The following is a 13181-nucleotide window of genomic DNA, read 5'->3' on the forward strand; positions in this document are numbered from 1 at the left end:
ATTTCTGTATCACAAAGCACACTTTGTAAGCAAGTAAGTAGAGTCCCTTGCCGATAATATCTAACGTCAATTTAATAATTTAATCAGGTGAGCCTCCTCATCTGATGTTAAATGATACCACCCCGCCGCCCATGGATACTAAAATGCCAGGGGGCTCGCGGGTGCGTTGCCGAGTTTTTAGGAATGAGAAACGAGAGTACTATCTCGTTTCTTGAAGTTTAATTAGTTCGGAAATACTTCAGTGGGCAGCTGGTTCCACATAGTGGTGGTGCGCGGCAGAAACTACCTTAATTCCAGTTATGGAACAACGGACATCGTGATACGGGTGGAATTTCGTATTCTGCGACTTCCGATGATGAAACTCAGCTGCAGGTATTTATCCGAACAACTCTGAACACTCTCCATGGTAAAGTGTATTAGTGTATTAATAACTCTATAGTAAGGAGTACGTACTATAGACTTTAAGACCTAAGCCCGTGCGTAATAAGCCTCTGCATCTCTACGCAGCGCCATCAAGCTTCCAATAGCCATACAAAAACGTCCGGATCGTTATTGAGAGTTACAGAGTATTGCTGTATATGAGACGGTTCAAATGTATTCGAATCGGCAATTAATTACATCAAGTGGGATTCGAACGCGCGACCTTAAGAACCTACTCAAGCTAACATAGCTCTCATCATAGATTTTCACGTGTTATTAAGTCCCATAAAGTGTATTTTAATTATTTTTAGTATTTAATAACTATACCTATCTGACATTACGTAAATATATAATAAAACGTTCTTACTTTAATGTGCCTCGTTTGGAAATAAACTGCATATCTGAAACAAAGAAAAATAAGTTTAGTCATTTATTAAAAGAGACACTTTAATAAAAAGGAGAAATAAAATATTTATTGGACCTATCCTAAAACAGTTTCACAGATAAAAAATCTTCATAGGTATATGGAACAAAGTCGGCAAGAGAACGGCTGGACCGATTTGTATGGTTTAGTTTGTTTAGTTGATTTGTTTTATTTCTCTAGGAGTATAGTAATAAGAGATTAACTATTTAAAAAATTTCGAAAAAATTATTAAATACAAAATTTCCAAATCGTTTGCCTAGCTGTCGATTGCTGGCTGAATATCTTTCAGGCCTCTTGTTAATCGGCGGTGTTTAGTTAAGAGGCTAGGCTGTTGATTGAACGGCTGATTAAGCTAGTTGTCTGCGACATTAGCATCAAGTACAGATACTGCAAAGAGGCGCGCGGCACCTAATATAATGGCTAAAGAAATATTAACGAAACTGTGTACTCTTTGAATTAAACAATTTTTGGAACGAAGTTCCTTATCGCGCGTTGTGAAAGGGGGCTAGACGGAAAAAATTCTTACGAAAAGTTGTCACGACACTTTTTTGCTATTTGCTATTGTAATACACCGGTTCTCGTCCAATCACCGAAGTTAAGCAACGTCGGGCGAGGTCAGTAGGTACTTGGATGGGTGACCGCCTGGGAACACCTCGTGATGTTTACTTTTTTTTTTCGTCCTAAGACTGGTGTCGAGAAAATCTATCATACTGTTATGATACCAATTAACATATAAATTAATCGAAAGGAATTTCGTTCCATCCGGGTGTCCCTTGACACCTCTAAAGTTTTTTTTTATCTACAATTATTAATAGTGATTTATGAATTCAGACTCTAAGCAAACTTGCTTTTAACTTCCATTAGGTACGAATTTTTCTATTCGGTCTACCCTCACATTCTTTCCATGCAATTTTGCAACTATTTGTATCAAAAAAATTCTATAGAATGTGTAATTTTATTACAATACTTAATATTTTGATAAATAAATTAGCATTTCACGAATTGTTATTTTCATCAATCATTTGTCGCGAATGTATCGCTTTAAGCAAACAGTCACTTGCAATAGACACAAAATTTTAATATAATTATTATAAATAAATGTCCTGAAAAATAAATAATTAGTTTCTCAAATGATACATACCTCACCCTAAAGCTCCAGCTGCGATGGATGCCATAACAATGAGTAGCGCAGTGGCCACGCCCCCAGCGCCTACGTGCGCGCCGACGACCGCACTCGACTCGCTCGTTCCGAACGCGTCAGCTACCGAAATAGTATCTGTCAAAGTGCACCAAACGTCACGATACGCGACGGGTGCTGAGCTTATGGGCTTCGGAAATTAGACACATGGTTGTACTAGATAACTAAATATGTATAATAAAAAAAAAGCTTTTGGGTCCATTTCAATATTAAAGTCTAACTCTCCCTTCGTCTGTTTTATATACTTTCTAAAAGAAAATAAAATAGGCATCCAGTTTAGCCTGATCCACCTTTTGGCAGTTCAGCTAACACGTAACTATTTAAAGACACTACCTCAAATACCAGAAGGTTGATTCTGTCAAAAAAACATTAGACAATTCGTACAAATGATTCAATTTAAATAAAAAGGAATTGATCATAACCAATGTTTTTTTAATTTTAAGTATTTTTAAAATTTGTGTAACGTTTTAAAAAATATGTCAAAGAAGATGTAGTTATTTTAAAAATTCTATATCTACCAATTATTTTAGTAGACCAATATATTAATAGGTTGTAGATTTACCCTTAAGATTATAATATATAGGAATTCATTACATTTTCCAAAGCTTGCAGTTTTTCAGCAATAAAAACCGTTCGAAGGGTTATAAACCTTTTATACCTCGAAAGCGATTTATCTAACAGGCAAATACCTCATACCAAACAGATAAAACCCATAAGTTCAGCTGAACGCATGCAGAGAAAGAAATTAAGAAAATTAAATATTAATATATACCATAGCCAGAAGAAATTATATTAAACATTTCCTATAAATAATTTAAATTAAGGATTAGTATTAACCATAAAAATATTACATATTTTGTTGTGATATAATATTCTGAATATAGTTTATTATATCTAAAAATTAAGTAGATTCACAAATTCAAATATGAATTGAAATCAAAGGCCATTGAAAAGAATTGTATTATTGCAGTGTTTAAATTTATCTCTCTCTCTTTCTGACTAATTATGTTTACACTGTGTTGAAATAAAACAAAGAGTACATTACCCCTTATTTAAAAAAAATAAATGAAACAAATTGTACAATATTAAAAGTGCAACTCTGTCTCTTTCATGACAGTCTAAACACAATATGACAGAAAGAGACGAAAGTAGTTTGGTTAGACGATTTCATTGATACAATTTTGAGTAGTTTTTTAAGCTTGCTTTAAGCTCATGATAGAACGGAAGGAACAAGAATGGATTGATAAACCCCAAGCGAACCGCAAGTATAAAGCGTGGTGTTTAAATAACATTTACACCTAATGTCTGCATACAAAAGAAATTGTACAATTCAATTACATTACTATAGCATGCATTACATTCACCAGTACTTATAACATACCCAATTCACCAACTTCCATGAGTGATGAAAGAAAAAGAAAAATGAATGTTAGTCAATTTGCCGCGATTTAGTATAGGTGATGAATGAAACAGACCCAGGGTATTTTGGTATAATTGGGTTATAGGATTTCACCATACGAGTATAACTAAAGTTGATGTTTTCAAGTGACATGATAATTTTTGAAGCGTTAAAGCGAAATAAATTGCTACGTAAATAAAAGTATTAGTCGGAAATTTATAGACACTGTTTTTTACGTTAGCTTTGTAAGAAGTTTTTTTTTCGAGCTCCTTATAAATCGTTGGAAAGTTGTCCTAATTAAAAATTGTTACATTCTAAACATACATATAGTGTCACAATAATATCTATATATAAGATATCGAATCTTAATTAGTAAAAATTACCTCCATATCGATTTAGCAGAGCCATAACCACTCCATTGGTCCATCCAAAACCTGTCTGCAGTACATATTCACCGCCTCCACCAAATCCGCCGAAAATCGTCGCGTCATACTAGAAAAAGATTTTAGTTTATAGAGCAGGGGTCGGCAAGTAGTTTTAGATGTGGTCTGGAAAATGAAAGAAAATTTTAAGAAGGTCCGTAAAAACCACTGACCATAATTAAGTGGTATCTATGTATTGTATACAAAAAAAATCAATGGCACTACAACCTGTTTTAGGTCATGGCCTCAGATTTCTGAATCTGTTTCATGATCATTTTTAAATCTAATAGGCAAGTAGGTGATCAGCTACTCAACTACTTTTTGGGTCTAAGACATGTCGGTTACCTCACGATGTTTTCCTTTACCGTCCGAGCAATTTTTAAATGCGCACATAGAAAGAAAGTCCATTGGTGCACAGGCGAAGATCGAACCTACGACCTCAGGTATGAGAGTCGCACGCTCAAGCCACTAGGCCAACATTGCTATGTATTGTATGGTTTCAAATAAAAGCTTAAAGCTCGGTCCGAGCTTCGACCTTTCTTAGTCCGCCTGTTGCTGACTGACATAGTCATCTCATGATAGACATATTTATATAAAAAACTTTAAAGGTGTCAAGGGACACCCGGATGGAACGAAATTCCTTTCGATTAATTTATATGTTAATTGGTATCATAACGGTATGATAGATTTTCTCGACACCAATCTTACGACGAAAAAAAAAAGCCAACATCACGAGGTGTTCCCAGACGGTCACCCATCCAAGTACTGACCTCGCCCGAAGATGCTTAACTTCGGTGATCGGACGAGAACCGGTGTATTACAATAGCAAATAGCAAAAAAGTGTCGTGACAACTTTTCGTAAGAATTTATTCCGTCTAGCCCCCTTTCACAACGCGAGATAAGGAACTTCCTTCCAAAAACTAACCTTAAATATAATAACTACAATATAATATTATTAAAAGGAGTCCCTTTAGGCAAGGTTCCGAAGATACTGGCAGCGTTCCCTATTTGAATAGCTAGACTACTTCTTTGTCCGAGGTAGCCAGTTCTTCGGTCTCCTGTGATGTCAACATACTTTGATGTATGTTCAAAAACTCACCTTTTCCAACATAGCAGTCTTCACTTTCCACACCTCGAAATTCGACCGAACCCACTTCGTAGCCAATTCATTGGCCAATCGTTTAGCCTCTGGTAAGCCGGTGTTGTCCAATCCCACCACGAAAATGTATTGCAGAGGAGGCCAGGCATTGGGATAGTCCCACTGTTCTCCGGAATGCTCAAACGTCGTTGGTATACCGCCTTCGAAGATGTCCACCTAGGTACATAAAATACTTTTTGTTTATTTTTGAATCAGAAGAGATAAACCAGTATTCCTTTGTTTTGTCCATTGCACCCCCTTTGCCCCGCACAGCAAAACCCTTATGACGCAACAGCATTATAAAATGAATCGGACAACAGACATCAGCTTTGGTCGGATACCTCATATCGGACTGGTCAAATCCTCAAAATACTAACCATATATTATAAAAAAAAATACTATATGTGAAGATTTTTAATATTGGCCCACAATCTTATTATTATTTTATATATATAAAAAGAAAATGGTGTTCGTTTGAGGCTCTTTCACGCCTAAACCACCATTCGATGCGAAATTTTTCCTAGATGGTTTATGGCTATTTATTTATTAAATTCCAACGTTCCTTCATTTTTTTATTGCTGTTTTACTTTTATGAAAATTTATCCATACGGACTTCACCGCGGAAACATTCTGGGAGGCTTCCTAGAACCTCTAAACGTCAACATCTGTTAAAAACTCGATTTTCGAAATATTTCAATTTTCTTAGCGGGAAGTTAAAAAGAAGAATAATAAAAATATGAAAAAATATAAAATAATGAAACATAAAATTTATTTTAATTCGTCCAGCAAAGCGGGCGCGAAACGGCTAGTGTTATATATTTATACATCTATTTCTGTATTGTGCTGTAATTCTTCTGAATAAATAAATAGTCTAAAATATAGATTATCCATCGCGCTCTATCGGGCGGATTCAATTGTCATATTAATTAAGTTCTTAATAGTTTAATTAAAGTAATTTAAATATATTTTGGTTTTTTTTGGGATTCACCGATGGCACTCACTTAATTCCTTTAATTATGTTAACTAAGGCACAAAAATGAATAAATATTACATACATTTTCACGTATTATAATAATAATGTACAAAATCTTATATGCGATTCCTTCTACAAGTACTATATGATACATTGGAAATTTTAACTAGCGTTTCCACGGGGCCCACAAAAAATCCATTACTCTACTTTATTCTGAACTAAAACACTTATGTGACATAACTATAATGGATATATATATATGCTGTCGCGACACTTTTTGTAGATAATGATGAGTTCTGCAAAGGTGTCGTGCATTTTGTTCTATCATCAATAGTATTCAATCAAACGCGTTAAATGAATTGTTTAGTTAATTTCTTTAACTTCTGGTTACATTATTGGAGTTTTAGTAAGGATGCCTAATATTTTTAAAAATATAATACAGCCCATGTCATTTGGGGATAGTGTAGCTTCCCAACGGTGAAATAATTTTTGAAATCGGTCCAGTAGTTTCGGAGACTCTGTTAACGTATATATTAAGACGTAGTACGAGTATTTCAAGTCAGCGAATGGTCCAATGACAGTCGTTGAATTTTGGTGGGCGTAGAATACGGACACAAAGATATTCGTTCGTTTTACGCGCTTATGGTAATTAATACATTTTATTAGTAAAGCTATTTCTTGGTTCAACATTGTGAATATCTTGATAATATTTTATTAGATAGGTTATTATGTGAACTTAGTACGTATACGTAACGAAGTATACATCGACGTACGTGTCGACGAGAAAAAAGGTTAGGTAAGCCGCACACGGAAGTTTTCGTGTGTGATTAAAAGCTCAGGAGGCAAACCTAGAACCTATAAAACGAATTGAATCATATTAATAAGCTTATCATGAAAGAAAATACCTTGACTTTATCCAAATAATTAATGACTCGATTGACATAGTATTCCTTTCTCGCCCTATCATAGCACCCAGTCCATAAAGGAGCGATGTTTGAAGGATAGAAATAGTCTCTTCGACGTCTAGACTCTAAGTTAAAGTCTAACCAGGCACCGACGTCCTCATGCCATAGGACCTGAAATTACACATACAAATACAATAAAAAAATACATTGAAAAGTAATCGGCCATATAAAACGTGGACTATAGATACCGTGTTTACTTTAATTCTACCGTAGCCTATTTAAGCAAATAAACGGTTATAGTCTAACATAGAATACTGTTTTTTTAAATTAAACAGAAACAGCAGTTACAGTGACCAAAGCGACACTAAAACCTGACCAATAAAATAAAAATCATATTGCGTAAAATTATTAGAAGTAATTTCTTCAAGTGGCAACAATCTGTGTGTGTCATTGTTGTTATCTGTCAGTGTGGTAGTGTCGATTCGATTGTGATTCTTGGATACTGAGGGTTATAACTGCGTTAAAATTCCGAAAACTATTGAAAGCAAGTTAAGAAAAGTTCAATGTAACGAAGTATTCTTCGAAAAGGGAGTCTGAAGGAATGGATGAATGTAAGGTGCCACACACACACACATGCAAAATGTTAACCAATAAACCAATTTGCATGTGTGTGTAATTTGAATGTTTGCATCAGTTAATCTAATGTAGGATTTTTAACACATAAAAAATCGTCAGAATTTTTTTCAATATTTTTGAAGTTAAATAAACCATAACATAATTTAGATGAAATCGCGTGGAACAGCTAGTCGATATATAATTATAGATAAAAGCTTTGTGTCATCTGTACAGCTTAAAATAATATTTTTTAATTAAAAGCAAATATCTTGACCCAAGTATTATACCCTGTAAGACGTCTTACATTTTCAATAGCTTGCAACAATGAAGCGTGAACATCTTTGTAGTAATCTGCCTTCGCCGTGTTCCCAAGTCTTGAATGGAAGTCAGCCATTAATTCAGCGTTCCAAGACATTATTGCATTCAAGTCAACGGGGATGATCGACCGAGTCTTAAGGTTTGTTAGATTCCCTGTAAAAATATAATTTTGATAAATTTAAAGTTTACAGATGCAAGACATCGGAGCACCGTATATAAATAAATTAAATAAAGTTCAAACTAGTATAACGTGAATCTTGTATATATTTTGTAAAAAACGACCAACTCTGAACGAACCAACAACTTTGTGCTTTCCGTGCCTCAGGATCATTAGACTATTTTTTGGGAACGCAATAGATGAATATTGAACTTTGTTTGTAAAATATTTTTATTTTCCTTTATACGAAATATATTGTTAAAGTGACTATAGACAAATTAGCACAATTGAAAAAAAACAAGCAATTTAGGGAACTGTTTTGAAAGGAAAGGAGTTTATAAAACTTGTTAATTTCTTTTCCAGAAGATAAAACCTAGAATCAGCTACACCAAGAGAGTTTAAAACAGTTCATAAAGATATCGTTTAGAGAAAGTATTATCTTTCATTAGACTTAAAGATGATATATTATGAATACCCTTATTTGTTCCATTGAGTATGAACCATCTAGACGAGAAGTCCCATCCTGATTCCGCCGCTGCTTTTAGTTCCGCGTACAATTCCTCTTTCTTATCGGGCGAGTCAAAGTGCCTGGAAATTTAAGCGTTTATTTTAATTAAGGGAGCGTTCAAGTATTACGTAACGAATTTTGGGAGGTGGGGGGGTCCTTTTGTAAAACGTTACGATGCGGGGCTTAAATTACGCGTTATTGTTAATATTTTTTTCGACTTACACCACATTATAGTAACTAAAGAGTCACTAGGTGGTCACGAAACGTTTTACTATACTTGGGTACAGTACTGTACTTGGGTACATGAGTTACATGGGGGGGGGGGTCAATTATCTACAAAAATCGCGTTACGTAATACTTGAACGCGGTTTTAGGTTATGGCTCTAAAGAGTAGATTTAGCAAAAGAAATTACGCTAACTAATCACAGCTTCTACAAAGATATTTGACTTTTGAGGACTACGTTCTCTATGTTTTTTTATTCAGTGGCTTTGTGCTATGGATAAGGTTAAAAGCTAAACAATTATGTTACATGGAAGGATTAGAACACAAGAAAAAACGTTCGCTTAGTTTAAAGATAATGTTGTCTGATTGAGAGCATTTCTTACACGGAAGTAAATTGTGAGTGACGTCATTTGTCACGTGATGTAGTGTGCGTTAAGTTTGGAAGTTACGAGTTAAGTAGGATATAACTTACTTAGCACAGTCAATGTCTTCTTTGTAACTTTCGGGTCTGGGTCCTTGCGACATATCTGTATACCTCATAAGTTGGTAACTGCAAGTTAAATTATTTAAATTAGAAAATAAAAAGAGTTGTATTTATATATTTCAACTAGTAGACTCGGCCAAGCGTTGCTGTGGCTAAGATTTTTGCTATATTACATAGTAGTAAACTATTCAAGAGAAACGGCAGGAGAACACCAATCCACCAAGCTTTTCTGGTGATTATGCCATTAAATAGTAGCTTATGTGAAACGTTGGTACTTTCAACACAGCGCAATCTGTTAGAATTGTGACTATCAAATAATAAACAAATATTTTGCAATAAAATAATATAACGGGTATAAATTGAGATGTAAGCTATCCTATCTTTTAAGTTGGATTAAACTACACACGGTGTGCAAATTTGATTGATATCGGTTCGGTAGTTAAGGAGTCCATAGCGGACAAACAACGTGACACGTAATTTATATACATTAAGATTTATTTGATTTTGGAACCCATTTTCATGGGTTTAAAAAATTGAGCAAATAAAAAAACATAACACTTACTTTTGTCCATCATACTCAAAATCGACTGTGTGATTTGTGACCCAATAGTCAAACTCGCGGTCTAGAGTATGTATGTGCTGCCTCAAGTATTCCATGTCTCCGGAATCGTCAAAAATTAACTTTACCATTGGAATTAGAAGTGGTGGCTGAGATCTGAAAATTATAAAATTTATGAAACGGAAAGCTGCAAAAGACAGACAAAAAAATAAAGAAAAAAGTATAATTTTACAGCCAACTTTTAAAGAAATATAACCTATTTAGGGAGAAATTAATGTATCTGGGAAAAATTAAAACTTCCTTGAAATATATTTATTATTTCCAACACACACATTCATTATTCAGAATATTCTTAACCTACATACTAAGTAATTATTAAAAATGGATAAATATTTTGTTCCCTGTGGCAGTGTACCTTTAATGCTTTCCTCGCTGTATTGCGATACCTTTTTGAGCCAGGAGAGCACCAGCTCTGGGGTCACCGGTACTATCTACCAGGCGCTAACTTTAATCTTTAGCGCCTAAGCAATTGCAATTTTATTAATTTCTCTTTAATTATTTCTATTAAGTTTTTTTCATATATACATAGTATAAATAATATAAATAGTTTTAAAAATATTTTACCTCATCTTATAATAAATTCTCCCGCCATTGGGTATGAAGCCAATCCGGTCCACTACATCCAAGAAATTGGTGACCATCCCACGAGCAGTTGAATGCATCTCGGAAAGAAGTAGACCCTTGATGATCCAATAGGAATCCCAGTAGTAGAACTCACGGAATCGTCCACCTGAAACACAAACATTTGGATTTTAATTTCTTCAGATTGATGCGAGGATTATGTACGGCTGTTTCTGTATCCAAAATACGAGAAGTTATTGCTACGAGTGTGAGCAGTGTAGGCCGAGTGGTTTTAACGACTTTCCTTAGGAAATAACTGCGATTGCAGGTTATGGAGTTTCTAAGTGTGCAATTAACACTCTCATTTGGTGAAGGAAAGTGGTGAGGAAGTCGGTATGCTTCAGGCCCAGAGTTGATGGGGTGTATCACAGTATTCTATTATAAAACTTAAGATGCCATGCGGAACATGGTGTAATGGTTGCAGGTCCTTATAAACGTTGTGTAAAAAAAAATGGCGATTAAAACGAGTGGCGGAGAGTTTATTGCCAGTTCTTCTCTTCCGTTCTACGCCCTTGATTTGAGAACTGGCACTAAATGTAAAATTAGATGCATTAACATGTATTTCTGTACTGACAAGTCATAAGTGTACAATGTGTTACCTATATGATTTATAATATTTAGATTAATAAAACTAATCACGAAATAGATACAGAAAATCAGAAATCTGACTTCCACAAAATATAAAAAGTGCAGACAGCCTGGCAATATTTAAATTAAGACTTAAAGACCATCCCTTGAGTGATCCCAGTTATCTACGTAAATGAAAGTCCACCCAAGTTCTTCTTCGTAATACATCCTTAAAGCTCTTCAATGAACCACGACGTGATAAATTGTATCTTTAGTGTATAAGTTCTCATGTGAATATTGTCTGTTATGAGAATAAATGTCTTTAAACCTAATCAGCCCAGACCCAAAAGCGGGTGGTTGCTTTTAGTGGTTGATTTTTAACATATTTTTTTTTAGTTTTCTGTCCAGTGCCATTGCCTTTTTTTTCATAAAAAACGACCAGTCGTTCGCCTTTTTTGTAGATTACCAACGGCGCGTAATCGACCAACACTTGCACTGAAAGTGAGTACATATATTTGTCAATCAAATTTACAGAATATGGATATTCAATATTGGGGTTTAGTTTGCTACGCATATTAAGTACATCGACATTTGGTTACGTTTTGATGGGTCTTACAGAGTGGCCATGTATGTGACATTTTATAAAGTACTTACCAGGGACAATAAACGGGTTATCAACATAAATGATAGAGTAGAGATCCTGATTATGCTTGACCTCATCCTTCATCTTTCTGCCCAGCTCTAACCATAACTTATTCAGATCAGAAGCCCATTGGTGAAGGAGGGGATCCTTAATTTTTTCTAGGAACGCTGGAAATATAAATATCAATTAACAATACATATTCAAAACTGTTTCAGTGTGTTTGGAAACTTAAAAGAAGTAATTTAGAATAAAAACGTGTGTGTACTTATGTACACGCGTTAGAAGTTATACTTCTTTGGCGTAACAAGATAAAAATATTTTCAAAAATTTTATTCTACGTTTGTAGAAAAAATTACACTAGCAATAGGAAAAAGGTATTTAATACATTGAAAGTTTTATTATAACGCATTATCTAGTTAAATAAAGTTTATATAAATATCACAAAAAAAATATTTCTACATTTTTATTTCAGCATGCAACTCGACATATTTATATAATTACTATTTAATTCGCGTCCATTGGTTGGAGTTCAGTAGACATGTGAGTTACAAGAGCCTTATGATAGCTAAGGTATGATACAAATATTCTTGTAAAAACATTGTCTGAATATCGTACAAATACAGCATCAATAGTAGTAGTTAGTACTATAAAAAAAAAACGAAAATGTTGACTATAGCTAACTTCAGGGTGTCGGTTTTTTGTTGTTGTCAGCCGTTAAGAATTGGTACGCTCTTTTCTTTTCGACCCAAATAGGTATGGAAATCCTTCAGTGGGCAGCTGGTTCCACATAGTGCTGCTCGGCAAAAACTGGCTTAAAAAACGCTCCGTTGTGGAACGACTACTTTAGTTTTATTTATCATAAACGATTCGTTAGTTTTATTTTTCATTTACCATGGAGTGTTCAGAGGTTTAAACTATATACGAGGTTCATGGAGATTTTACGAGAAATTTATAGACAAACGTGATTTAGCGCACGTGCTTATAAAGTCTAAATATACATACAGGTCAAACTAATAGCCATGAAGTCAGTTAAAACAGGTTTTAAATGCAAAATAAATAAAGAAATACAAAGTTAAATCGTGATGATGAAATATTGTTTACCTAATGATAATTATATACATATATATGTAGTAAACAAATCCCGTTACTTTCGAATTAGCGGACCCGACAGACGTTATTCTATACACACGTTTTAAATACAAAATTTCTAATTTAAAAAAAAATCTAATTGTTAAACTTACCAGGATTATTTTTCCAGTCTGTCGGTGTCCATTCTTCGAACTCCGAACCCTCAGGGTCAAAATTAGCTCTAACAAACTCAGAAATATCAGCCTTTGTCGGTCGGGAACCTGTCCTGGAAATTATGTATTATACAATAAATGTACGCACACTTGTAAAATATTAAAAGAACAGATATTTTGTATAGCAATAACAAAGCTTTCGTGTAAAGTATTTTAAATAGTTTTTTATTAGAGCGAGTATTGAGTTTAGCATTAACATATTCATTCAATATCTCATTGTATGTTTGTTATAAAAACAAGTCTAAA

General features: G+C 34.2%; 1 protein-coding gene across 5 annotated transcripts in view; it reads right to left on the bottom strand.

Annotated features, from left to right (window-relative positions):
• The window catches only part of LOC125059354 (trehalase-like), a 45267-nt gene that overhangs the window by 10084 nt on the left and 22002 nt on the right, over window positions 1–13181 (bottom strand). Inside the window, exons 4-16 of one of the 5 annotated variants that reach the window (XM_047663747.1) lie at window positions 12876–12988; window positions 11646–11801; window positions 10368–10533; window positions 9747–9899; window positions 9173–9250; window positions 8445–8557; window positions 7799–7965; window positions 6880–7050; window positions 4963–5178; window positions 3825–3933; window positions 3424–3435; window positions 1986–2120; window positions 682–821 (exon numbers count right to left, since the gene is read on the bottom strand). In XM_047663747.1, the coding sequence (XP_047519703.1) occupies window positions 1987–2120; window positions 3424–3435; window positions 3825–3933; window positions 4963–5178; window positions 6880–7050; window positions 7799–7965; window positions 8445–8557; window positions 9173–9250; window positions 9747–9899; window positions 10368–10533; window positions 11646–11801; window positions 12876–12988 (1588 nt within the window). In that variant the 3' untranslated portion in view covers window positions 682–821; window position 1986. Of the gene's footprint in view, window positions 1–681; window positions 822–1985; window positions 2121–3423; window positions 3436–3824; window positions 3934–4962; window positions 5179–6879; window positions 7051–7798; window positions 7966–8444; window positions 8558–9172; window positions 9251–9746; window positions 9900–10367; window positions 10534–11645; window positions 11802–12875; window positions 12989–13181 lie in introns of those variants that run through there. The other 4 variants (XM_047663744.1, XM_047663748.1, XM_047663746.1 and 1 more) reach the window with 4 other exon arrangements.

This window comes from Pieris napi, chromosome 19 (genome assembly GCF_905475465.1).
Source record: "Pieris napi chromosome 19, ilPieNapi1.2, whole genome shotgun sequence".
NCBI lineage: Eukaryota > Metazoa > Arthropoda > Insecta > Lepidoptera > Pieridae > Pieris > Pieris napi.